The sequence below is a fragment of the Neopelma chrysocephalum genome, unplaced genomic scaffold (genome assembly GCF_003984885.1).
Source record: "Neopelma chrysocephalum unplaced genomic scaffold, ASM398488v2 Primary Assembly neopelma1_124, whole genome shotgun sequence".
Classification (NCBI taxonomy): Eukaryota; Metazoa; Chordata; class Aves; order Passeriformes; family Pipridae; genus Neopelma; species Neopelma chrysocephalum.
In genome coordinates, this window is record NW_020897786.1 from 358,336 (window position 1) to 382,091 (window position 23,756).

The 23,756-nt window shown below is 55.3% G+C and overlaps 2 protein-coding genes across 5 annotated transcripts in view; one reads left to right on the plus strand and one right to left on the minus strand.

Annotated features, from left to right (window-relative positions):
* Positions 1-23,756, minus strand: part of ZNF609 (zinc finger protein 609) — a 106,469-nt gene that overhangs the window by 42,085 nt on the left and 40,628 nt on the right. For 3 of the 4 annotated variants that reach the window (XR_003536626.1, XR_003536625.1, XM_027698099.1), the window contains exons 3-8: positions 21,245-21,332; positions 18,542-20,897; positions 17,865-18,231; positions 17,529-17,704; positions 16,813-17,029; positions 16,594-16,672 (exon numbers count right to left, since the gene is read on the minus strand). Coding sequence is in view for 2 of the 4 variants with exons in the window: in XM_027698099.1 (XP_027553900.1) it covers positions 16,599-16,672; positions 16,813-17,029; positions 17,529-17,704; positions 17,865-18,231; positions 18,542-20,897; positions 21,245-21,332 (3,278 nt within the window). In the remaining 2 variants the exon portion in view is untranslated. Of the gene's footprint in view, positions 1-14,175; positions 16,482-16,593; positions 16,673-16,812; positions 17,030-17,528; positions 17,705-17,864; positions 18,232-18,541; positions 20,898-21,244; positions 21,333-23,756 lie in introns of those variants that run through there. The other variant, XM_027698098.1, reaches the window with a different exon arrangement.
* On the plus strand, positions 62-12,715 carry OAZ2 (ornithine decarboxylase antizyme 2). The gene is given in 6 exon segments (XM_027698102.1): positions 62-96; positions 3,276-3,351; positions 3,353-3,433; positions 8,006-8,181; positions 10,027-10,112; positions 11,933-12,715. Coding segments are annotated over 6 exon segments (573 nt in total). The 5' UTR covers positions 62-76; the 3' UTR covers positions 12,067-12,715.

Here is a 23,756-nt window from a genome sequence, read left to right on the forward strand (position 1 = left end):
CGCGGAGCGGAGCGGGGCAGCAGCCGGGCACCAGCGCGACCAGCCGAGCCGCAGCCGGACCGGAGCCGAGCCCAGGATGATAAACACCCAGGACAGGTGCGCGGCGCATGTCCTATCGTCCCTCAGCGCGGCGGCGGCGGGCGGGCCCGGGGCGCGGGCAGGCGCTGAGGCGGTGGGGAGGCCGCGGGACGGCGAGGAGGCCGCTCCGCCTTTCCGCGATTAAAATCCCCATTGAGGCGTCGCTTCCCCGTGAAGGAGCCCCCCGGGGGTGGGTCTGGGCTCGCCGCGGCCTGAGCACCTCTCGCCGACCGGCCCTGGCGCTCCCTCCCCGCACCCCCCGCACCTCTTCCTGCCTGCGGGAAGGTGGCTTTTTCCAGCCAGGTTGGGGATCAGCAGGCACCAACTTGCAGGATCTGTGTATTTTTCTCAGCTGACCGATTTTATCTCGTGTGTCTGTTCCTTGTTTACAGTCCCCAGAGTGTCATTTCCTGCGCCTCTGTCGCCGATAAGAGCCCAGAGGATGCGCACGGAGCAGCCCCGGTTCTTGGCCGCTGCCTTTGTGGGAGATGCTTGACCTGTGCTGTGGTCATCAGATGGTTGTTTGCAATTTGCTCCTCAAATCCTGGATATGTGTCTTGCAATAATAATATATTGTTATTATTGTGGGCCAAGTGCAGCTGCATCTCCATAGCCTGTTTTGGGAAGGGGCAGAAAGGAAAACAAACAAAAGAACGTAATTTCTCCAGTGTCAGGGGAGCTCTTTGGATCATTCCTTCTGGTCTAAGTGTTCAAAACAATTAAAACTCTAAAACACAGGAAAGTGTGCGGATTTCAGCCCCCGAGGTGCTGGTCCCGGCCTGGCTCCGAGTGAGAGGGTTGCTAAGGAGCGTGACGGAGTTCCCAAGTTGCCGAGGTGTCCTTTGCGCTTCCCAGGGACAGGGCACGGGGTTGGGATCGCTGGGAGCTTGGGGAGTTAAAATTACACCCGCGGGATGAGAGTGTAACGCCGCTTCCAGCTCCCCTTTCGGGCAGGGCTCAGCTGAGCCACTTTTGCTGAGGAGTTTCTCCAGGGAAAGGTCTTAATCTCAACCGAGCTGTGGGAAAGCTTCTTCAAGGAGGAGAGAGGTCAGAAGGGAGCACAAGCCTATTTTTTAAGCTACAAACAGGCCTGAGGGAGCAGGGTTGCAGTGGGCTGTTGGTGCACGGATGCGTGGAGGGATCAGACGTTTTCGGTGTTTGCATGAACTTTTTCCCAGGAGCTGAAGCACACAGCTGGAGGAAGCAAAATCTCTTTTAGTCTGTGCCCCAAATACACCCTGAGGGTGCTGCTCTCGGGACCCTAATTTTGGAAGGGGATAGTGGTGATGTGCAGGGATCCTAATTTTGGAGGGATAGTGGTGGTGTGCAGGTCTGGGCAGTGCCACAGGCAGGGCTCGGTGGCTGAAGGGGGCTTGTGTTTTGACTTCTGCATGTGTCAGAGGAAGCGAAACTGGGAAGTGTCTTGAGCTGCTTTGCATGAAAACTACTGCCTCTCTGTTTGATTTTTTTTTTTCCCACAACTCCACTTCATTATCCAGCTTCTCCATGCCTTGGCCGCAAGTTGGAGAGAGCTATCAATAGTACATTGTTGGCTGGGGGGTGAGGGAGGAGGGAAGGGAATAACAAAGCTGCCAACAGCTTTCTGGGGGTGGGGACGGCACAAAGTGCTTTGTCATCCTCTCCACAGCTACTACTACTGAACACACACTGGCCCATTGATAGCCTCGGGCACACCGGGGGAGCACAAAACACCCGGCTTCGCTGGCTTCGACCTCGAACATCTTCTGGTGTATTTAAATAGCCTGTTCTCCAAGAGGTCCCTGCTCTAAGCCATGGCACATGGGAACCCTGCGCCAGAGCCCAGTCTAGCAAACCTGGAGGAAGAAACAAGTGGAGGAAGAATATTTGTGTTTCCTGTAGAAAGATGGTTTTGGTAGGAGGTGGGAAGCCGAGATCCTTGGGGGATTCTGCCTGTGTTGTAACTGCGTTTGTGAGTTTTGTTTTTGGCATTCAGAAATGCCAGATTTTAGTAGCTGGTTTGCAGCCTGCACAGGCAGGTTACAAGGCCAGGTTGGACAGGGCTTGTAACCTTGTTGCTCCTTGTTGGACAGGAGCAAACTGGTCCGGTGGAAGGTGTCCATGGCAGGGGCTGGAACTGGACATGCTTTAAGGTCTCTCCCAGCCCGAACCAGTCTGTGATCCCCAGTGGTTCAGGTGGTTCTGACAGTGCAGCTCCATACTTGGTGTTTGGATATTTAAGCCTGTCGGCCTCGTGGAGAGGGATTAGAGTGGAAAAACACTGTATTGGGAACAGCTCAAGTGAGAAGTTTCAGGACAGACAGTGAGTTGTCAGTACAGCTGCAGAGTTTATCCACTTTAGCCTCGTTCCTGGCCCTGTGCTCATGAAAACCCTCCCTCACCCCTTTGTTTTGGTGCTGCTTCTACAGCTCTGCTCTGGTGTGTTCCATAATGTCCCACTGGGGAAGGACTGGTTTCCCTGCATGGCTTTTGCAGACTGTATTAGAGGAACACTGAGCCTCCACACAGAGCTTTTGTGGTGCTGGAGAGGAAGCAAAGCTTCAGAAAGTAAATTAGTTTGCTTTCATGAGCTTCCTAAAAGCCAGAGCAGGTTGTGTCCAAAGTGAGCCTGGAAGACCACGTGTAGGACTTCCAAACAAACTTGAAAATTGCAAGGGAAATGTGTTTTCTTGCTTGTAAAAGTAGATTCTGGGGTGAACTTACAATTTTTAGGGTTGGGGTGAGGGACACTTGTCTGATGCTTCATGTGCCTGTGAACACGTTGCCGCAGATGTTGTGGAGCGCGTTGAAGGTGTCTGAAGAACCAACCCTTTCGCTCCTCCTCGGTTTGAAAACATGAAATTTAAACCTCCTCCTCCTGGGCCCTGTTGATCTATTTGTAGATATTTGTCTCTAGAAAATGCATGCTCATCTGGTCATGCGTTCCCAGCCATCTGCTCCTGGCAGCCTTCCAGGCCTCTCTGATTAGCATGAGGTTGCTCAGCACTCTGTCCGGGTTCCTGGCTCCAGCCCCTCCTCCATTCCTAACAAAACACACGAGTTCTGGTGCCACTGGGGCAGTGGGTGGTTTTGACGTCGACAGCTGGGTGCTGTGGAAGAGCAGAGATACGAGTGATTTGGGGTTTTGAGGAGCTAGAGCTTCCAAACCACGATCCCTGCTCATGTAACCTGGTGTTCTCTCTCTCTTTTTCTTGCAGTAGTATTTTACCTTTGAGTAACTGTCCCCAGCTGCAGTGCTGCAGGCACATCGTTCCAGGGCCTCTGTGGTGCTCCTGATGCCCCTCACCCACTGTCGAAGATCCCCGGTGGGCGAGGGGGTAGCAGGGATCCTTCTCTTTCGGCTCTGATATATAAGGTGAGAAAGATTTAACGTCTAAGTAACGACCTGTACTCGTGTTGCAACTGTGTTTGGTTCCTTTTGCAGTCCAATGGGAATAAATGCAAAGCATTCCAAGGTAATAAGTGGGAGAACAGGTAATTTTTCAGCGACTGAGCTGCAGGCAGGGCTCTCCTGCTTAAATATCACCTGTTTATTAAGAAAGGAGAGCCCATTGTGCAGCAGATCATTCAGCAGCCCTGCTCCCAGGGGCCTGTTGCAGCTATTGTCAACAGAGCCTGCATTATCAAAACATGAAAGGACTCCTGAAAATGTCTGGCAGAAGGAGGAAGCGGGCAGCAGAAAGGTGAAACAACGAGGGAAGGGTTGATAAGCTCCCTCCTGTGCCCTGGTCCGGAAGGTGAAGCTGTCGGGGCCTGGGAGCTGCCTGAACCCAGGTACAGATGGGAAAGGCAGCCACCCACCTCCCAGCCTGGGGTGTTTCTAGAACATGTGCAAGGGCAGGGCAAGATCAGGAAGGCTTGTGTCTGCAGACTTGCAGGAGCACGTGGCTCTGTGCAGTTCTCTCATTTTTCATCCCTCTTTGTTCCATGGGACCTTTCCTTCTGAATGAGATCTGGCTGCTCCTTCCTGTAGAATAATTGGCACTTGTGTGACTTTGGCTCACATCTGTCTCTGTTTCTGGGACAAGGGCTGCTTTTCCACATGCCAGGGATGAGGCAACCTAAAATTATGCTCACCTTGCAAATTTGGCTGTTGAGCCAGGGGTGTTGTCATAGGTGTTAGACTTGATTTGTAATTACCCCGTGGGTGGCACACAGACGTTACATGATGAAAAGATACAGACCCTTCTGGGCCACAGCTCCCAGAGCCTCCTCTTGGAATTCATGAGAGAATGCCAGACCTCACAGCAGCTTTCAGAGTTTCCTTTGGTGAATTTTTAACACGTTCCTCACCTCTGAGCCTCTAGTGACAACGTGCCATCAGCTGAATGCTCGAGGTGAATTGTCACAGATGTTAGAGGGGTGTGTACTCCAGAGAAGCAGCACAAGAGGCTCCTTGTCACAGAAAGAAGGTAAAAAAATAGCTTCAAGAGGGCTCAGGACAAGTAACGAATCCTGTCTAGGTGAGAAACAGGAGACCCTGCAGGTGAAACTCCTGCCACCCAGCTTTGCCAAGCCTCGTGTACACCACCAGGCAAGGCCCAGAGGCAGAAAATGGGCTCAGTGTGGAGGGGGAGCTGTTGGAAGGAATCACAGTTCTGAGTTTTCAGTACAGCCATGAACTTGCAGAGATTTTGGCAGTGGTATGTAGGCACGGGGGATGTCATCCCGATAGCTGCATCCCAGAAATATGGATGGAATTCTTCCTGGCTTTATTGCTTGACAAGACTAGCAGAATCTGTCAGAAAATCAGCCCCTTCTGTAACATAGAATCATGGAATTGTTTGGGTTGGAAAAGCCCTCTAAGGTAAAGTCCAACTGCTCTTCAGCACTGCGAAGGCCACCCACTACACCATGTCCCCAGGTGCCACATCCACATGGCTGTTAAATCCCTCCAGGGATGGGGACTCCACCACTGCCCTGGGCAACCTATTCAATACTTGACAACCCTTCAGTGAAGAAATTTTCCCTAATATCCAACCTAAACCTCCCCTGGTGCAACTTCAGCCTGTTTCCTCTTGTCCTGTCTCGTTCCCTGGGAGCAGAGCCCGACCCCCACCTGGCTCCACCCTCCTGTCAGGGAGTTGTAGAGAGCAAGAAGGTCCCCCCCGAGCCTTCTTTTCTCCAGGCTGAGCCCCCCCCAGCTCCCTCAACTGCTCCTGGTGCTCCAGACCCTTCCCCAGCTTTATTCCCTTCTCTGGACATGCTGCAGCCCCTCAGTGCCTGTCTTGGAATGAGGGGTCCCAGATGCGTCAGACCTCAGGTGGGGGTTACAGGGGTTCTCTCTGCCCCCTTGGTTGCCCAAGTCTGGCAGTGCTGTAGTTACAGCAGCCTGAGCTTTTCAGCCAGCAGCCATCAGAATGACCTGGAAAGGCATCTGGATCCAAAAGCTTAAGTCCTTTTTCCAGCTGTATCAGCTGTTGCAGTCCAAGGGATGACTTTTCCAAAGGAGCTGCCTCCTCCAGCACACACAGCACTCAGATACAGCAGCGCTATGAATTAAACAGCTGGGGCTCCCTATAGGTGTTGGTATTTTTGCGTTAAGAGACTTAAATCGCAGCCCTCCATCCAAGGAGCTTTGCTGGAGCTGGGAATGCCACAGAGACATCCAGGATGTGCCCTGGCTGGCAGACTTGGCAGGAGGCTGCAGGTGCAGCACATGCCAGCAGCTGGAGCTTCCGTGGCTCTCTACAGTCGCTTGGCCGGGGTGGATCATAACATCCTTTCTCCTGACCCTGCCAACACGTCGGGGCCTCCCCCCTGTCCTTCCCAGGACATCCGAGGAGTGGAGCTGGGGTGGAAAACTTTGTGCTCAGTGAATTGGAACCAAGCAGAAGCTGGTCCTTGTGGCTTTGCATCGCTGAAACGGAGCCGAGGGCTGGAGAGCTGGTTTTGGGCAGCAGCTTGTAAGAGAGAGTCTGCTGGGTTTTTTTTTTGCCCACAGTAACATGGCAGGGGGATTTTGTGGGGGGATTTTTCCAGGGTGAACTAAAACTCAGCGCTTGTTGTGTAGACAGGATTTTGCTTTGAGCAGCTTCCAAAGAATTTTGAGCTGCTGCTGCTTCAGAGGAACAGCTTCTCTTCCCCAGCATCTCTGTTTGGATGCCTAGAAATAGACTGTCAGCTGCCTGAGCTGTGTAAACATAATTCCCACTGAACCGGGAGAACTGGTTCTGTTAATCCCTGTGGTTGTGCTGCCTTTGGTTCCTGGGCTGTCACGGGGGGGTTTGGGGAACAACTTTGCTGGGTTTGGAGCACAGGGCAGAACTGGTGACAAGGAAGTTCCAAGCCAAATGGCTCAGAACACTTTTCCCCTCCTATGGCAGTGCTCCTGCCAGTCTTCCCACTCAAAGGCACACCTCTCCCTCCCATGTGTCAATCCCAGCCCTCTTTCCTCAACTTCCTCACCCTGGTTTTGGTTTTGTGAGTATGAGAAAAGCAGCATCTGTGAGCTTTTTCTGGAGAGAAGCCTCTTTTCTGGAACAGAGATGCTTTCTGCACTCTAACAACAACTGTAAAAGGCTCCTATAAATTCAGTGCTGAGGGATATGCACATAATCCCCTTGGATTTGGTTTTTTTAAATACGTCTGTAGTGCAGAACTCTCAGGGCTCAGCCCTGACTCGCTCTGCACAGCCTGACCTCACTGGAGCAGCTGTGGGTGTGTTTCTTGGTGCATTTGGCTTAAAACTAGTGAGCTCAGCCACGCAGACTTCTTTCAAACTCCATGAATAAACTTATTTCCTACAGGATATTTATTCTGGTAAAGTGTAAACTTGTTTTTCAGATTAGTTTTGTGGGCTTTAAACGAAGAGAAGCTTCCTCTGCTCTGCTCACTGAGGCCAAGCAGCTCCCGATTTGCAGTGGGGTTACTTTGTCCACCAGCATTAAAGTGCTCGGTGGCCTCTTTGTCACACCAAGGGGCAGCTATTTTAAGACACAAGGTAATAGGAATTAAAGCACTGGGACAGCAGCTTGAGGAGGCAGGAAGGGCTTGTGAGGAGCTGTTGAATTAATCACCCTGTTAAATTAAAATACTTGGAGGCTGGACGGCTGCTCCCCCAATGACCCAGTGGAGGAAACCACTGCCCACTCCACCTGTCGAGGAGGGAGGGACACATGGCTTTCCCAGGCATTCCCGTGACTCAGGAGCAGAGCACACATGACCCTGGATATCTGCTTTACTTATGCCCTTCAGAGCTGTGCAGGTGACTGGGAATGTGAGGGAACAGGGATGCAGGAGCTGTCACCAACACACGGGACAGTTCAGCTTCCCCTGCAGTAACAGCGTTAACTCAGGTCTTTGCTGTTTCACTGGGGCTCTTTGCAGTGAAACATGGAAATCATTAGGGGCAAGCCAACTGCCTGCCGGGATTGTCTGGAGGAATGGTGTTTTAACCATGGGATTGTTTTCTAGGAACTGCCGAACTGGATCTGAGATCCGCATGCTTGGCATTCTTGCTGGGGCAGGGCTGGAGAGGGACATGTGCCTTTGTGGTCTCTGGAGACGACCTTCTCACCAGCCTCAGATCTGCTCTGGGACCTCCCTGCGCTGTGTGTTTTCCTCTCTTACACCAGGAGGCAAACCATGGGTTGGAAAATCTGGGAAAGCAATTTGTGGTCATCCCTGGAACAGAAAGGCTGTGTTGGGGATGGGGGAGGCACTGGTTTTGACTGGTCGGGCTGTGGCAGCAGAAGCTCTGTATTGGGTCCAGCTGTGTTCTTTGAAGGACGGTTCATGAACCATCACTACCCTTGGCTAGAAATCACTCTGAGGGCTGAGAACTGCAAGATGCATCCCTGAGCCAGCGAAAGGGGAAGGGAAAAGCATAATCTTCTTCTCAGTAAAACCCTAATGCCATTTATTTGCATTTGCTCTCTCCAGTTGTCCCCTGGTTGTTCAGGACTTGACAATTTTGTTTTCCCAGGACGAGAAGATCACTGTTAGCCAAGATGTCCCAGTGCACGAAGGGAAGCCTCACATTGTCCACTTCCAGTACAAGGTCACAGAGGTGAAGACCTCCTCCTGGGATGCAGTGCTCTCAAACCAGAGCCTCTTTGTGGAAATCCCTGATGGATTATTAGCTGATGGAAGCAAAGAAGGGTAAGTTCAGGATCCCAGAGCTGCAACCATGGCTCCCTGGGGGGGGCAGGGCTTTGCTTACATAGGTGATTGTGGACTCCCCATCCCTAGGAGTGTCCAAAGCCCGTTTGGATGGGGCTTGGAGCAACCGAGTCTAGTGGAAGGTGTCCCTGGTATCACTGGTGGGGGATGGTATGAGATGAGCTTTAAAGGTCCCCTCTAACCCAAACCATGCTGGGATTCCATGCTGTGGGTACAGGGAGAATGAGCTGAGCAATGGCAGCTCCATACCTGGGTTGTGTGTCTGAAGCACATCCTGCTCCCATGTCTGCAGAGAACTGCCCTGTTAGGCCTTCATAGATATATTTTGATACTTTAGATGAGTTACTATTTTTTGAGTCCCAACACTAATGAAAAACAAGCAATAAATGAGCAGATGAATCTTTGCATACTTAGGTATGGAAAGCCAACAAGCCTTTCTCTGATATTTTATTATTTTTTCATTTTATTCATTATATTTTTATTTTTATCTTGGCCACTTGACAAGTCTTATCCTGGCAGGTTTTCCTCTCTTTCAGGAAAAAAAACCCCTCCATCCTATGGATGCTCTCCTCATCAGTAGGTGGATCTGCTCTTGGAGCGCTGCCGCGCTGGCGCTGGGCTCTGCCAGGAGCTCTGATTTTTCTCTTGGCAGAATCCAGTCGTGTTTTGTCCAGACAGCTCAGCTCTGGGAAGTTTGTGTAAACGCAGCTTCCAGAGCAGCTCCTTCCTGCCAAGTGCTCTGCCAGAGGTCTCCGCTGCAATGGAGCTGTGGCTTTGCTGGATTCCTCTGCGGAGCTCTCAGCTCCTCCTAAATCTCCAAGTAGGCTTCATCCCTAAGTGACGCAGGCTAATTAAGGAAAAAACCCTCACTGGGCACCTTCAGGAAGTGGCAGTGCCGTTGCTGTCTCACACTTGTCTCATTTGACCCCGAGTCCAGATAAATGTTTGTGTAATTTCTCCGGTCGGCCCGTAAATCTCTTGGCTCTCCGGGGAGCGGGTCCTTCTGAGAGGGGATTTATTTGCCAGTGTCATTGTGACTTAAAGCGCAGTTTTGTCAGGTTATTTTTAGCTGGGTGAAACAGCCGAGGAGAGGCCATAATTAAAGTAGTTCATTAACATATTAACAGAACCCTTGCAAATTTAATCCCCCGTGCTGACGGCTGGTTAATGAGATGTGGAGTGAAGGCCCGTTTGTCACCGCTCTGGCAGTGCCAGTGGTTACAAGTGACAGCGGTGGCTCCATGTGCCACCCCGGGGGCTCGCAGAGAGGTTAATGCAGCGCCGCTTCCATCAAGAGGTGGCAGAAATAATCCAACTGGAAAGGCAGGAAGCGAGGATTCAGGGTGCAGCAGCTGTGCCATCCAGTCCATGCGCTTTGCCTGCACACACACTCCTCCAGGGATGGTTTGTTCTCCTTCTCTGCCTGCCAGGAGCTCAGTTCTGGATGTTTTTCCTTCCCAAAAAGCACAGAATTCCCACATCCCCCTTGTGTGCATTGCTGGTGGAGGGGGATGCAGCCTGGCCTGGGACCAGCTGTGATATTCTGCTTCCTGCCCACGAAGGCTTCAGTCCCAAAGCCCCACGGCTGGGGAGGGTGTTCATGGCTGCCAGGACAGGGACTTGTCGGTTACTCGCAGCAAGGACAACTCTTGGATCTGCAGGGCAGGAAGGCCATTGTTTCAGCACCCATTGTTCACCGGAAGGGGGCTGTAAACAATCTCTGTGCCTGAAAACATCCAGTTGATAATTTGATAACACACAGAGGCTTCCTCAGGACAGAACTTCCTAGAGCTGATGTCCTTTTGTCTTCCCCCTCCTTGGCAGGTTGTCAGCACTGCTGGAGTTTGCTGAAGAAAAAATGAAAGTCAACTACGTCTTCATCTGCTTCAGAAAAAGCAGAGAAGATCGAGGTGAGGACTGGCCCCTGTGCTTGGGTTTGTCCCGACAGCCCACATAGTGCTGCTGGAGCTGTACAGAAACCTGGGAATTCCAGGGCAAGGCCCATGGGACCCTTCCTATTGCAGAGGTCGTTACATGTGAAATTCTCATGGGAATAGTTTCCTGTGGAGGAAATAAGCCCTTTTTGGAGGGTAAGGGTGAGGGAGTGTTTTGGTTTCTCCAGCAGATCTGCTGGACAGCAACATCAGAGGTTGCCCAGGGAAGCTGTGGCTGCCCCATCCCTGGAGGTGTCCAAGGCCAGGATGGATGGGGTTGGAGCAACCTGGTCTAGTGGAAGGTGTCCCTGCCCATGGCAGGGGATGGGACTGGATGAGCTTTAAGGTCCTTCCAACCCAAACCGTTCTGTGATTCCATGATAAGACTTTCTTTTTGCCTTGCCATTAAATACTCTGGTGCAGAAAGCTGCTCCTGAATGACTTAGGAGGTATCAGTTAATCAGAATCAGTTAATATTCCCCCTTTGGTAAGCAGTGAAGTCTCTGTTTGGCACCAGGCTGCGGTGATGTGGAAGGTGAAACCAGGGAGGAGTTATTAGATGGGAAACAAGCACTTCCAGATTAGTGCCTCGTAATTCAGCTGCTTTTTAAAGATCTCCTGGCACTTTTGCCCTTCCCAGATTTACAGGTAATCCTGGCCCTGGCTGGAAACTCTTACGGCTCCGGGGGCTTTAGGATCTAAAGAACAGACGCATTGGGTGAGGGATTAGAGCATGGAGGGGGCTGAGGGAGGTACCAGGCTGGGGACATGTCACTTTAAGTCCCACCAGGTACAGGCTGTAACCCAGCAAGTAATTCCAACCCCAGCTCTAATTTTACTCTGCAGCTTCACGAGCTGCACCGACTTCTCCGAAATGAAGGGCGTTAGTAGAGCTAAGCTGAGCTGAGCCCAGGAAGATGTCATCATCCCATATTACCATGCCAAGAATAATTTGCAGATTAAGTCCTGGCTGTTATGTCACCACCAGCGGCGGTTGCGTGGGTGACAGGCTGGGGACAGGGGACAGCCCATACCAGGGCTTGTTTGTAGGAGTTGTAGAGCACCCCAGATCCCGAGTGCAGCTGAAATTCAGTGCTGCCTGGAAGATACCTCCAGGAGCTCCTCTGCTTGGCCATTCAGTGCCCTGGAGCTGATCACCCGAGGGGCCTGTAGGGACCAGATGTTGCACCGGAGTGACTGTCACAGGTCACAGGGAAGGCATCGCTTCAGTAACAGTCACTGTGTCACAGAACCTTGTCTGGCAGCCCTGAGGTGTGGGGGCTTCTGGGCTGACCCCGCTCAGAATTCCCATGTGTGAATTTCCAGAGGTGCTCCCAAGCTGTGCAGAGCTGTCTTGAGTTTGCACTGAGCTCCAGGACCTCCTCATGGAGACAGCAAGTGTCTGCCTTCTGCAGGTTCCTGCTTGCTGCTGTCTGTTCCTGCTTTAGGGCCCAGAGAAGTGCAGGATAAAACCTGTGGGATGGCCACATGTGTCCTGGGAAAGCAGGGATGTGCGGCTGGTGCAGGTAGATGACCAACCGTCACTGTTTGTCAAAGGAAGGAAGAAACATGGACAAAGCTGCACAGCTCAAATCCCTTTCACACTTGGATGAGCACAGGAAGAGACAAAACCTCCCGCTGGAGAGGGCTGTCACCTTAACATAATTCCTCTCTGTGCAGGAAGCTCTGGATGCACTCCCAGAGGGTGTTCAGTGCTCTTGGATATTCACGGCTCGAGGGTGAGGCAGGTAAACAGGATCATTCCTGGTGGTAATGGGTCTCCTTCTCTTTGGTAGCTCCACTCCTGAAGACATTCAGCTTCTTGGGCTTTGAGATCGTGCGGCCTGGTCACCCCGCAGTCCCGTCGCGGCCGGACGTGATGTTCATGGTGTATCCCCTGGATCAGAGCTCCTCCTCCGACGAAGAGTAGCTGCAGTGGGGACTCCAGCGGGACCCCAACATGCTGTGGAGGGGAGAGAGGGTTCCACCTCCTTTCTTGAGGAAAGGGAAACCAAGTTTCTGTTGGACTGCAAGCGCATTTCTCATTGTTAGATTGGGCTGTGTATCCCCAGAGTTGACTCATTGAAACGTGTTGCCTAGAGAACTATCTATCACACATGTAATCATCACTAGGAAAAGGAAGATGTTTATGAACTGGCATAGAAGCTCTTCCCGTGCAGCTGCGTGGTGTGGGAGCCCCGGGGCCTGGGCCCTGCTCGGGGTGCGGCACCACCCCCGGGACTCCACCGGACCCACGGCGGTGCCTCCCACCTGCCCGGTGTGTGCTCAGCTGGGAGACAACGCTTTCATTTCCCACTCAAGACTTAAAGCAAATGGCCTGGTTTGGTGTGGGGCACGTGCAGGAGGCGCTCAAGTTTATCCTTTAACACTACATTAAACCCCCCATGCGTCTCTGCTCCAATGCTGGTTTAACTGGTCTAACTTTTTTTTCCCTTTTTTTTTCTTTTTAAACTTCTTGCTCTTCCAGCTTTTGTTTTACGCAGTCTTAACCCTGTTCCATGTTCCCACTGCACTATCACGGCGTTCAATAAAAGGGGCATTCAGATGAACTTCACACACCTGGGGCTGCTTATTTGGGATGAACAGTTTCCTGACATGCACCATGATGGTTGGGATGGTCCAAAGAGCCAGAAAAAGCTCCTGCCTTTACCCTCCACCCAGGACGGGTACAGAGCAGCCCTAGGCCCTCTCCTCTACTCTGCCTTCCCAAAGGCATGAGCTCAAGGCTTGAGATGCTGCTAAAGGCTGTATCCAAACCAAAGGGTTGTGTGGGGGCAGGTAGTGGGACAGTCTCCCCATCCAGGGGCTTTCCCAGGATGTGACCATGGTGCTGGCAGTAGGTCACGTCCCTGTGCCATGGGAGCTGTATCCTGGCTGGCTCTGACAGGCCCCAGGGAAGAGGGATGTGTCACCTGTGTCCCGAGAGCCCATGCCCTCAGCTCTTCCAGCATGTGAGATTGTCCCTGTGTGCTCTCACATTCCATAACCACCATGGTCAGTGTTTGGTCCGGGGGGAGTGAGGTAGGGCTGGGATATGAGTGTGTGTGAATAAATAATCTTAAACTTTGTGTCTCTTTTGCCCTCCTTCCCATCCCATGAAACCAAGGGGCCAGTGGCTCTGCTCCCTCCTCAGACCCTAAATCAGTTTAGAATCGGAGCTGGGCTGTGCCGATGGACCCCTGACAGAGGAGACCTGTGGAATGGGTGTTCCCTGGCTGAAGCAGCACTGAGTGCTGCTTATGGCTTTTGAAGGGCCCAGTTTCATCCCTTCTTACAGCTGGAGCTGCCCCTGCTCCTGCCCCTGCATGTGCCAGGGCCCTGCTGCCACCACATGGTGCTCCCCTTGGGCACATCCTGAAGGTGATGGGATGGGAACCATTTTGCTCCTTTACTAGTCAAGTGCAGGATCCTGGTTCATGGGAGCTGGAGTGAGGCTGATCTGAGCTCCTTAATGAGCTGCAGTGACAAGGCTGTACCACTGCACTTTCGGCTCTGACAATTCCAAATTCTCCCCTGCCCTGCCTCCAGCACAGGCAGGCAGATGTGGAGGTCTCAGATCACTGGTGTCTTCAGAAACACCCTCTAGAAAATGTGGAATGTGCCTCTGCTGCCCCTGGGTGCTGCCTCTTGCACGGATCAACTCCATGGTGGAGCTGGAGGAGCCAAGCCCTGCCCCGTGGCACCCCCTGCTTGCCCAGTGCCTTCCCTGGGGCAATGGTGGAAGGCAGGACCTTGGTGCCCAGGGGTTCAAGCCTGGGGGGGGTTCTGCCCCAAATTATCCCCTCTGAGTTCAGCTGCAGCACCCCCAGGAGCTGTGAGTGCCAGGGCAGAGTGGAGGGGCTGGATGCAGGGGCACAGCGATGCAGCCTCAGACCAATGAGGCTGCTTGAGCCCTCTCACATGCCCCAGAGATGGGGTAACCCCCTCTCCCACCCCCAAAAATCACTGGCCACAGCTTTTGGGGATAAAGGACCAGACTTGGGGGGAGCAGGAAGAAAAAGCCACCCTCACAGGTTTGTGATTGTCTCTTAAAAAGATTTATTCTCCCTCCTTGCCCAAATGTACAAAGGCAAGAAGAGTACAGTTTGTATATATATATATTTATATATATATATATATAAAAAAACAAGGAACTCGGTAATAATGTACACTTTACAGAAGGGCAGAGTCAGGAAGACTGAAATGAAACCCAACACAGCAACGCCAATGGAAACAAGAGCTATAAACACCAACGGTCCGATGCCCTGGCCGGGGGCCGGGCAGTGGGGACCCCCCCAGTGCAGGGGCCGGGTGAGGCCCCACGGGCAACAACTGACCCAGAGAACCCAGATACGTCAAACCTCAAACCTATTCCGCATAAACGGTTGTTTCATTTAACACCTAAAGGGAGACTCAAGTGGGACCCAACTGGGAAGGTGGGGAGCAGCCCCCTGACACTCTTCGACTGCCAACAAAGCCTGTGGCACCTCCCAAGTCCCCCCTGCCCCGACGCCCTCCTCTGTGCCCCTGGAGCCGCTGGTGGGCCCCGGCCGTGCTGGGAACCAGGCTGTGCCGGACCGGCCGAGGCTGGAGGTAGGAGCAGCCAGTGGGACACTCCTCCACGGGTGTGATGTGGGGCTCCCCCAGGCACCCCGACCCCTCCAGTCCCCAGCCCCGTGGCTGCGTGTGGCTCTGGAAGGGGCGCGGGGTGGGTGGAGCCGCCCCTGGGCATAGCCCACCCTGTCCCCGGGGAGCGCGCTGGGCCACACAGCCCCGCCTCCTTCCAAAGACAAGGAAGAGTGGGAGAAAAATGAGTCAAACAACAAGAGCAGGCTGGGGCCATCGCGCTGCCATCACCTGAACCAGGGCCGAGAGAGCCAGAGCCTCCTTTCCAGCTGGGTACAGTGGGATGGGGGAGAAATGGGGAAAGAAAACAAAACCCAAAACAACAGCTTTCAAACAATTGCTTTTTACAGTATATACAGAGCCCGGCGGGCAGAGCATCCCCGTACAGCGGCCCTCGGGGCCGGGTGCGACATGGACACACACACACAACCGAGACCCACGGCCCCCATGTCCCCCCAGCCGGGCAGCAGGAGAGGGGGGAGAGCTGGGGCGGCCCAGCCGCTGCGGGGCCGAGGTAGAGCATCGGCCCAGGGAGAGTTGCTCTGGGGCTGGGGGCAGAGGACCAGAAAGCCCCTGTCCTCGGTGCTGGGGAACAGCCGGGAGCAGGGACCGGCTTCCTCCAGGGCCTGGTGCCCCCAGCCCCGGCAAGAGGCCAGAGCAGGGACCAGCACAGCCCCACGTGCCTCTGGCAGAACCTAAGTGTGCTTGTTCCTCGCTGCACCTGCCCACGGCCTGGGGGAGCTGCCCTAAAAGCAAAAGGTGGATAAAAAGGGGAGCTACAGCCACCCCCCAGCAGGATATGCTGCCCCAGGGTTTGGGGAGCATTTGCCAGGGTAGGGGGCAGAGGAAAGGCTGGGGGTGTTGCCGAGTTACAGCTCAGGAACCAATTCGAAAGTGACGGGCAGGAGCTTCAGGCAGGTCTGGACCGTGCACGGCACGGGGGTACCCCAGCAGCCCCAGGTGGGGTGATGGGCACAGCCCCCAACTCTGTGCCCCACTTACCCCCAGCCCCATGGAGCCCTGGCCCCCCAGGGCACTGGCTGCGTTACTGGGGCAAAGAGCTCCCCCAGCTCCCCCAGCCCTGCTCCAGCCATTGGCCACACACCAGTGGCTCCTGCCTATGGACACAGAGCAGCGGGTGCTGTGGGTTGCAGGACCAGATGAGGGACTGGGAGAGGGAGAGCTTCACATGCAGCACATCCACATGCCCCACGGCTCTCTCCGGCCAGGCTGACACCACCCTCAGGCTCACAACAGCCCCCCCCAGCCCACTGTGTCTCCATGTGAGCCAGCCCTTTCTTTCCTGAGACCCCACAGCAGGCTCAGCCCCACACTCCGAGCCCCCGCCTGCCCCCAGTCCCATCATGAAGCAGCAGCTCGAAGAGACACAGTGGGGTCCCAAATCCATCAAGAAACCTCAGTGCTTCTGTTTCCTCTTCATATGCACCAGACGGGCAAGACGCCTCCATCCCGAGCGCTGGTGCCCAGTAGAATAAATATTTCCGCAGGCACCAGCTCACCCACTCACCAAAGGGGTGTGGGGGGCAGTCAGTGTGTGTCCGACAGGGGGGAGAAGACAGAGTCTGCCTCGGATCGCGGCAGGAACGTCAAGCAGAACAATTAACACCATTCAACTGATGTCTAAAGGAGTCTCCAGCGCTTCCCCATGTGAGCCAGTCACATGTCTTGTACAGCCCAGGCATCCCGGCGCTTCACGTCCTGCCACAACCCAAGGGCAAGTCAGCTCCCGCGAGCCCCTGGGGCAACGGGCGGACCCTAAACCCTTGAGGGCACCCCCTGCGTGCCCATCCCGGCAGGAGCAGAGCCTTACCGTTCTCACCTCCGGGGAGGTGGGTATAGGGAGGGAGTAGAGCCTTGCTGGCTGGCAACGATGGCTGTAGAGGAGAGACCTGCAGAGGAGAAGTGGTATCAGGATCCAATAGCCCGGGCCAGGCACCCAGCCAGACCAGAGAACAGCACAAGGGCTCCCACGGCCCAAGGGTGGGTCCAGCTCCCTCCCAGCCCCCTTGAGCCTGGCCCCAGCTCTCACCTGTTGCATAGGGGAGGTTGTACTGCGCTGGCAGCAGCGAGTACCCGAGGTGGTGGTGGTGGTGATGTGTCGAGAGCAGGCGCTGGGAGGGCGATGTGCGGGGCCGGTCGCCGCTCCGTTCTCCTGCTCCAGCTCCCCCGACGCTGCTGCAGCTCCCGCCGCCCCCCACCACCCCACAGCCACTGCGGTCCCGCTCCTGAGACGTCTTCTCACTTATCTGGAGAGGAGAAAGCAGACACACGCTGAGGGACGTGATCAGCCACCCCAGGGCACATCTCAGGGTGATACTCTCCACCTTTGCCCAGAGACCCCCCATGAGGTGACCAGGCTCACAGCCCAAAAGCCGTGAGGAGGACACAAGTCCTGTTTGAGGGCAGCTCTTTCCTCACCATGTCCAAACTCCGTCTCCCAGCTCAGCCCAGCAGAAGCCATGGGATGGAGACAGCCCCGGCATCTCACCCACCAGCTCCAAGGCTATGGACAAGTGTCACCGGGTTCCTGCAGGGTTTGGAGGAGCTTCCCTGGGCCAGCCCTGCCCACAGGTTTGGCTGGTCCATCCCAAAGGATTTGTACTGTGGTAATACACCATGGCTGTGGGTCTCCCACAGCAGCAGGTACAGCAAACCCCATGGCAGGCAGAGCTGCTCCAAGCTGGGTACAGAATCCCGGGACTGTTCCACAGAGCTGGGCGAAGCCAGTGCGCTCCTGACCCTCACCGTGGGCGATTTGCTCTTGTAGTGGCTGGCGTGCTGCTGCAGGATGTCCAGGGCCTTGGACTCTGAGCTGGATTTACAGCTCACACTGGGGCTGGCTCGGGACTTGTCACTGTCGTCGCTGCCGGATGCCTTGCTCCCGTACGGAGAGAAGGAATAGCTGGAGGGTAGGTATGATCCTGGGGGGAGAAAAGCAGTCAGAGCACAGGGAGGATTCGGGCAGCACAGTGGGAGCACGTGGCTCTGTATGTGTGCGAGAGGACGTCCTGCAGCTGCCCCCCATCCCGGGAGCAGGGACAGCTGGGAAGGGACGTCCCAAGGAAGGCCCTGGCTCCCTACCTGGGTAATTCTGCATCATGACGGTGGGCATGGCGCGGTAGCTGGGGTGGTTGGGGTCATACGACTGGCTGTAGGAGTAGCCGTGCATGTAGGGGATGTAGGACTGGTGCTGCGTGAGGGGTGAGGACACAGGGACATGGACACTGGGCCTGGGGTCCTTCCCCATCATGCGAGGCTCCTCAGGGGGGGTCAGCTTGCACTCGGAGCTGGTGCTCTCCTTCCCGTCCTCCTTGGATGTGGCTTCTTTGCTTCGACTCCTTTCTTCCTTCAACTTTCGGTCCCTCTCCTCTTTCCACCGCTCATCCTCCGTCTTGATGTCCGAGTACTTTGCCGGGTACACATAGGTCCACATCCGGGGCTCGGCTTCCTGCAAGAACAGCCAACCATCAGAACACCTGCCTCCCCCCAGCCCTGCCTGTCCCAAACCCAGCCTGGGTTTGGAGGAGACCAGTGAACTCCACTCCTCTTCCCCGGGCTCTCCTTGGTCCATCTGCGGCCTCACAGCCCCATCCCTTCTCTGGCCCCCAAGGGAATCTCATGGAGTCCCATCACAAGCAGAGGACAACATGTGTTCTCCAAGGTGATGGTCCCAGCAGAGCCCTGTGGCAAAGCCATGGTGAGGGGCTTCCTCCAGAAGCAAACACCCAGCTGGGCTGGCGGACAGGGCAGGGCATTACCTGTCTGTACCAGAGCACAGGGTCCACCTCCGCTTGCCGGCCACACTCAGAGCCAGCTTTAGTCTCGGCAGCTTCCTTCCCGAGGTGACTGGCCTCGCTCAGCTTCACCTTGAGCCCTTCAGCGACCTGGCTGCCGGACAGCTTGGACGAGTCCTCCAGCTTGGGGATGATGACGGATTTGGCCATGTCAGGACCTCCCTGCTCCTTGGGCTTGTTCAGCCCCGATTTGACGAGGTCCGTGAGGCTTGGGGCTTTGGTCAGTGTCGGTGGCATTGGTGGCTTCTGCTTCCACTCCTCTTTGAGCGCTGCCTCCCTCTCTTTCAAGCCCAGGTCTGCCTTCTTCTCCAGCCCCCGCTGCTGCTGCTGCTCCAGGCTCTGCCGCTGCTTCTGCTGCTCCTCATACTGCTGGCGGTAAGCAGGGTTGGTGCTCAGCAGGTGAGCGTGGTAGCCCTGCTCATTGTAGCCGTAGGGCGGCACGTAGGCATACTGGTTGTAGTAGAGGGACTGCATGTACATGTTGGGGCGCTGCTGGATGACCGAGGGCTGCTGGCTGGAGCCACCACCAAGCTCTGCCTTCTTCTCTTCGCAGCCTTCGCTCTTCACCTTCACGTCTGGGTTCTCCTGCTCCTCGTCCTTCTTCAGTTTCAAGGCCTGTGTCTCAGCCACGGACTGCCCGCCGGGGTTCAGGGGACCTGGGCTGGCCTGGGGGTAGCCTGGGGAATAGTATGTTTCAAAGCCTTGGTAGTAGGGAGACTCTTTGCTCTGAGGTTGTGGGGGGAAAAGAGCTTTTTTGGCGCCTTCCTTGACCAACTGCTCCGGATCCTTCGCCTTCACACTCTCCAGCTTGCCCTCCCCGTCCTCCCCAGCGTCAGAGATGTCTGAGTAGGCTGGGCTGTTGGTCTTCACCGAGCTGGCCTCTGCCCCGTTCTGGGTGACGACATGCAGCGGGGTCAGGGGCTGGGCTGGGTTGGTGTTCTCCAGCCTGCTGGCACCGCCGATGGAGGGGCTGGGTGCGTTGTCGGTGAAGCTGTAGATTTTATCTGCCTCAGCCTTGATGCTGGCGAGCCGGCTCTGGTGGGGGTCAGATGAACCATTCAGCAGCCCGTCACCTTTCATTCCCAGGTCGCTGGATTCCCCCCGGAAAGGGCTCTTGCCTTCCTCCGCTCTGCAGGCTTTGCCAGGAGTCAAAGGGTTTTCCGCCTCCTTGGGCTCCTTCTTCTTCTTGTCTTTCTTCTTCTTTTCCTTGGAAGGGGTGAGGGCGGGGTTGACAGTGAAGGGCTCTCCCATCACTGTTGGCTTGGGCTGGATAGGTTTGAGCTGGGGGCTGTTGGGCATGGTCTGGACCACGGTAGTGGCGAGGCCGGTGGATGAGCCAGGGCTGGCGGTGGTGAGGGTGGCGGTCTGGAAGGTGTAAATTGGCTGCGGGGGGATGGCTGGCGCAATGGGTCTGGCAGACTTCAAGCTTTTGGAAGGGATCTTCTCCTGCTTAGCACCAGAGGCCTTCTTTGACTTGTCCTTATCAACACATCGCTTCTCCAAAGAGTCAAAGTCGTCATTACTCGTCTCATCAGCCACCGATGGACCATCCTCAGAGCCATCATTGGACAGGGCACCTGGGTCCGTGTCCCCCTCCCCACCCACCTTCTTCTTACAGGGGACCTTGGTGCTGAACTTGCTGGACGGGGAGGGGCTGTGGGGCTCCATCAAGCGCACCTTGGGGGTGGCCGAGCGAGCTGGCGAGAGCGAGCCCTTCTGAGAGCCGGTGGCCCCGTTGCAGCTCCCGACGTCGGCGTGCAGGGAGGGCTCCTCACCATACTCGCTGTCCACGTCCGCCTCCAGCTTGCTGTCGTCGTCTGTGTGCGCGTGGGCCTGGTGGTACTTCAGCCCGTTGATGTGCTTGTACTTCTTGTTACAGTTGGGGTGGGGACAGTCGATGAGGATGGGAGAAGGGCAGTTGCGGTCCAGGACAGCCGGCTCCACCTTGACCGTGGTGGGCGGCACGGTGGCCGAGCCCATCGAGTTCGTGCGGATGCGTTTGCTGCCCTTGGAGTCCTCCGAGCTGGAGTTCACCTCCATGTCAGAGAGGGGTTTGCTCTTCCGCTTGGTGACGGAGGAGGGACTGGCCTTCACGTCTTCGGCCGTGCCGCCAGGCGGGGTGCGGTGGTCCGAGGAGTTCTGGCTGCCCCGGCGCCCCTTGCTGTTGGCTCCTGCCCGGGTCTTGCTGCTGTTACTGGTCCCTTTGCTGTCCGAGGCAGCGGCTGCCTCGTTCACTGGCGTGTTGCTGTTGGGGCGCATGCGCTTGCCCCTGCCCCGGCCATTGCGCATCTCCAGGTCGCTGGTGGGAGAGTCACAGAACCTGCCAGGAGGACAACATGGGAGTTTTCATGGAGAGATGGTCATGCCTGTGGCACGGTTGGGACCCCCTTCCTCCCCTTGCTACCAATCCCACAGACTCATCCCCCCACTGGCCAATAAAGAGGAACTAGAGAGGTCCACCAGGATGTGCTCAACCATCCTCACTCCCCCAGGACAATGGACCTGTGACTGCGAGGGCAAAGAGCCACGGGAGCAGCTCACTTGTGCAGGCAGGAGATGCCAACCCCTGTGGCAGCCCCACAGGCACAGAGCAGAGTGTATGGGGGCTGTATGGGGCTGGGTTTGCCCTCAGTGCCTGGAAGCCCCCAAAGCCCACCACCCACTTACCGGGGAGGAGCCCAGTCGTGCTGTGTGCAGTCCAGCAGCGTCCCCACATACGTCTTGTTCCTCCAGGTGACATTGACCACCAGCATCCCTGCAAGGAAAGGAGAAAGGGTCAGATGGGGCCACATTTGACCTAGCAGTGTCAGGGACCTGCCCCTCGAGACAGGCAGGAGGAAGAGCTCAGCTCTAGTGCTGGAGGAAGGCAGACAAGGCATCTTGGGCTTTTTGGAAGGGGTGAGACATGGGGCCCAGGGATGGAGGGGCACCAAAATGGGAGCTACAGACCTCCCAGCTCATTCCCTCTCTCAGCACAGCTCTAGCTGGCGTCCACTCAACCTCTCCTCCTCTTCCCTATTTTCGTGGGGATGCTAAACCCAGCCATCCTCAAAATGGGATCTGGTGGGGGGGCTGAAGATCCACGATAGCTGCATGTGCATTCAGGTAGGGTAAGGAAGGCAATCTCTGGGGAGTGAGGAATGGGAAGCCCCCAGGGGAAATGCAGAAAGCCCTCAGCAAGCCTGTGGGCCCCAATGTGGAGCTGCAGACACACCAGTGGGGCTGTGACACCCCCCCAACTGTGGCCATGAATCTCATGGCTCTCTGGAAAATGTCATTACTGCCACTAGATGGCAAGCTGAGCCCAGCATTCCTGCTCAGGCGACTACCCCTGGCAGGAAAACCCAATCCTGGTGGAACAACCCCATGTTGCTTTGCTCCAGCACCTCCAGCAACACCCCTTTGCCCTATATCTCCACCTGGAGAAGCATCTGTGAGGCCACATCCTCCTATTTCTGAGCAAAGGCATTCAGAAAACTCGGAGTTTCAGCTTTTTCCCACTAATTCAGAAGAGGAGCAGCCTGGCTCACACCCATGCCAAGGCCGTGGACTCTCAGCACCACTTTTGGGAGGCAGAGGGGTCTTCCACAGCATCCCCCAGCGTTGGGGTACCTCCTCCCCACCACAGATTGCTGATTTCCGCACTAGTAGAGCGGAGTCCGTTGTGCCAAGCATGTTTATCCAAGCAAGGTAACACTCGGGAGATAGGAAACGCGTTCGCAAGGGTTGATGAGCGCAGCGAGATATACGGCCCCGGGAGATGGATGGAGCTGAGGGGGCCTGGAGCAGCTGTGCCTGAAGCATGTTTATAAATCTCAGCCCACAATCCCCATTGTGCTGTGCCAGCAGCCAGCTGCAGACTCCAGCATGGATAATACATGGAGCCGAGGCCCAACATGCGGGTTTCCCTCAGAAAGAGAAATGAAATTCGGGCCTTCTCTTTCTCCTTCTCCTCCACGAAAACATTGGGAGCAGGTCATGGGAAGACATGGAGCCAGCACATGGCCAAAACCTACAACTGGCTCATCCCAGTGAGCAGGAATGGCTGGGTCCTGCCTTTGGAGGAAGGTGCTGGGGACCTGCCTTAACACAGACATGGGCAAGACATTATGATGGAGATGACCTGAGATAGAAACCATGGCCCCACACATGGAGAGATGGATAGGAAGAGGGGAATGCTAGTCCCAGGCATCCCAAGAAGGGCACATGGAATGTGCTCTTCTATCTCTGTTCCTCCTAATGCAGTATTTTTTGGCAGGCAGGAGCCTGTTCCCCTTTCCTTAAAACCCAAAGAAGCTGCTGGCTGCATCCTGTGCCCCAACCAGCCCCACCATTCCCAGGACACCCCTGTGGGGCTGCTGTGGGATGCTCCCAGGAGCTGCCCAAGGACCTGGCAGCCACTAAGGAGCAAGCAGCCCTAACCTGGACCCCACCCCTCCCAGTCCCTTTGCCCTCCCTGCCAGTCCAATCCCTCTTTGAGCTGGCGAAGCCCACATGCGCCGCTGGAAGTTAATTGCATGACAAACCACTGGAGTCCCTTGTGTATCCCAGGGCCAGAGTGTGATATTAGAAAGGAGGTGCCGGCGTTTTTTCACTCCCTGCCACCGCAATCACAAGAGAGAGATGAAAGAGGAAAGGGCGAAGCGAGCCAGCACTGTCCCTCCCTTCCCTGTTGGAACACCAGCCCTCCAACACACATCAGCCTATATTTAACCCACTGCAACCAATCATACCAAATCCCTTCCTAATCCTCCAACAATAACCCAGGACAATTTAAACCCTGGGATAGATCCTAAGCAGCTTTTTTCACCCACCATGTCCCCCTCCCGTGGCAGGATGATGGGCAGGCACAGGCATGGCAAGGGTGGGCAGTAAGGAAGTAACGCCCCCACGCCTCAGAGAATGGAGATGCTCTTGAAGAGGAGGAATCCCACTTGGATAACTCCAATCCCACCTGGTTTCATGGAAAGATGACACCTTGGAAGCTCTTAAGGAATCAACACCACTCAAGTCTGGGTGCAAACCACTCAGCACCCTGGTCACCAACTGTTCTCATCACTGCAGAGTCGTATTCTGGCTGGAAAAATTAAGGGTGGGTGATGGTGTAAGGTTGCCATCCAGGTTGGTAATGTATGAAAAAATCCTGGGATTATGTGGGATGGAGTACAATGCTGCTGTG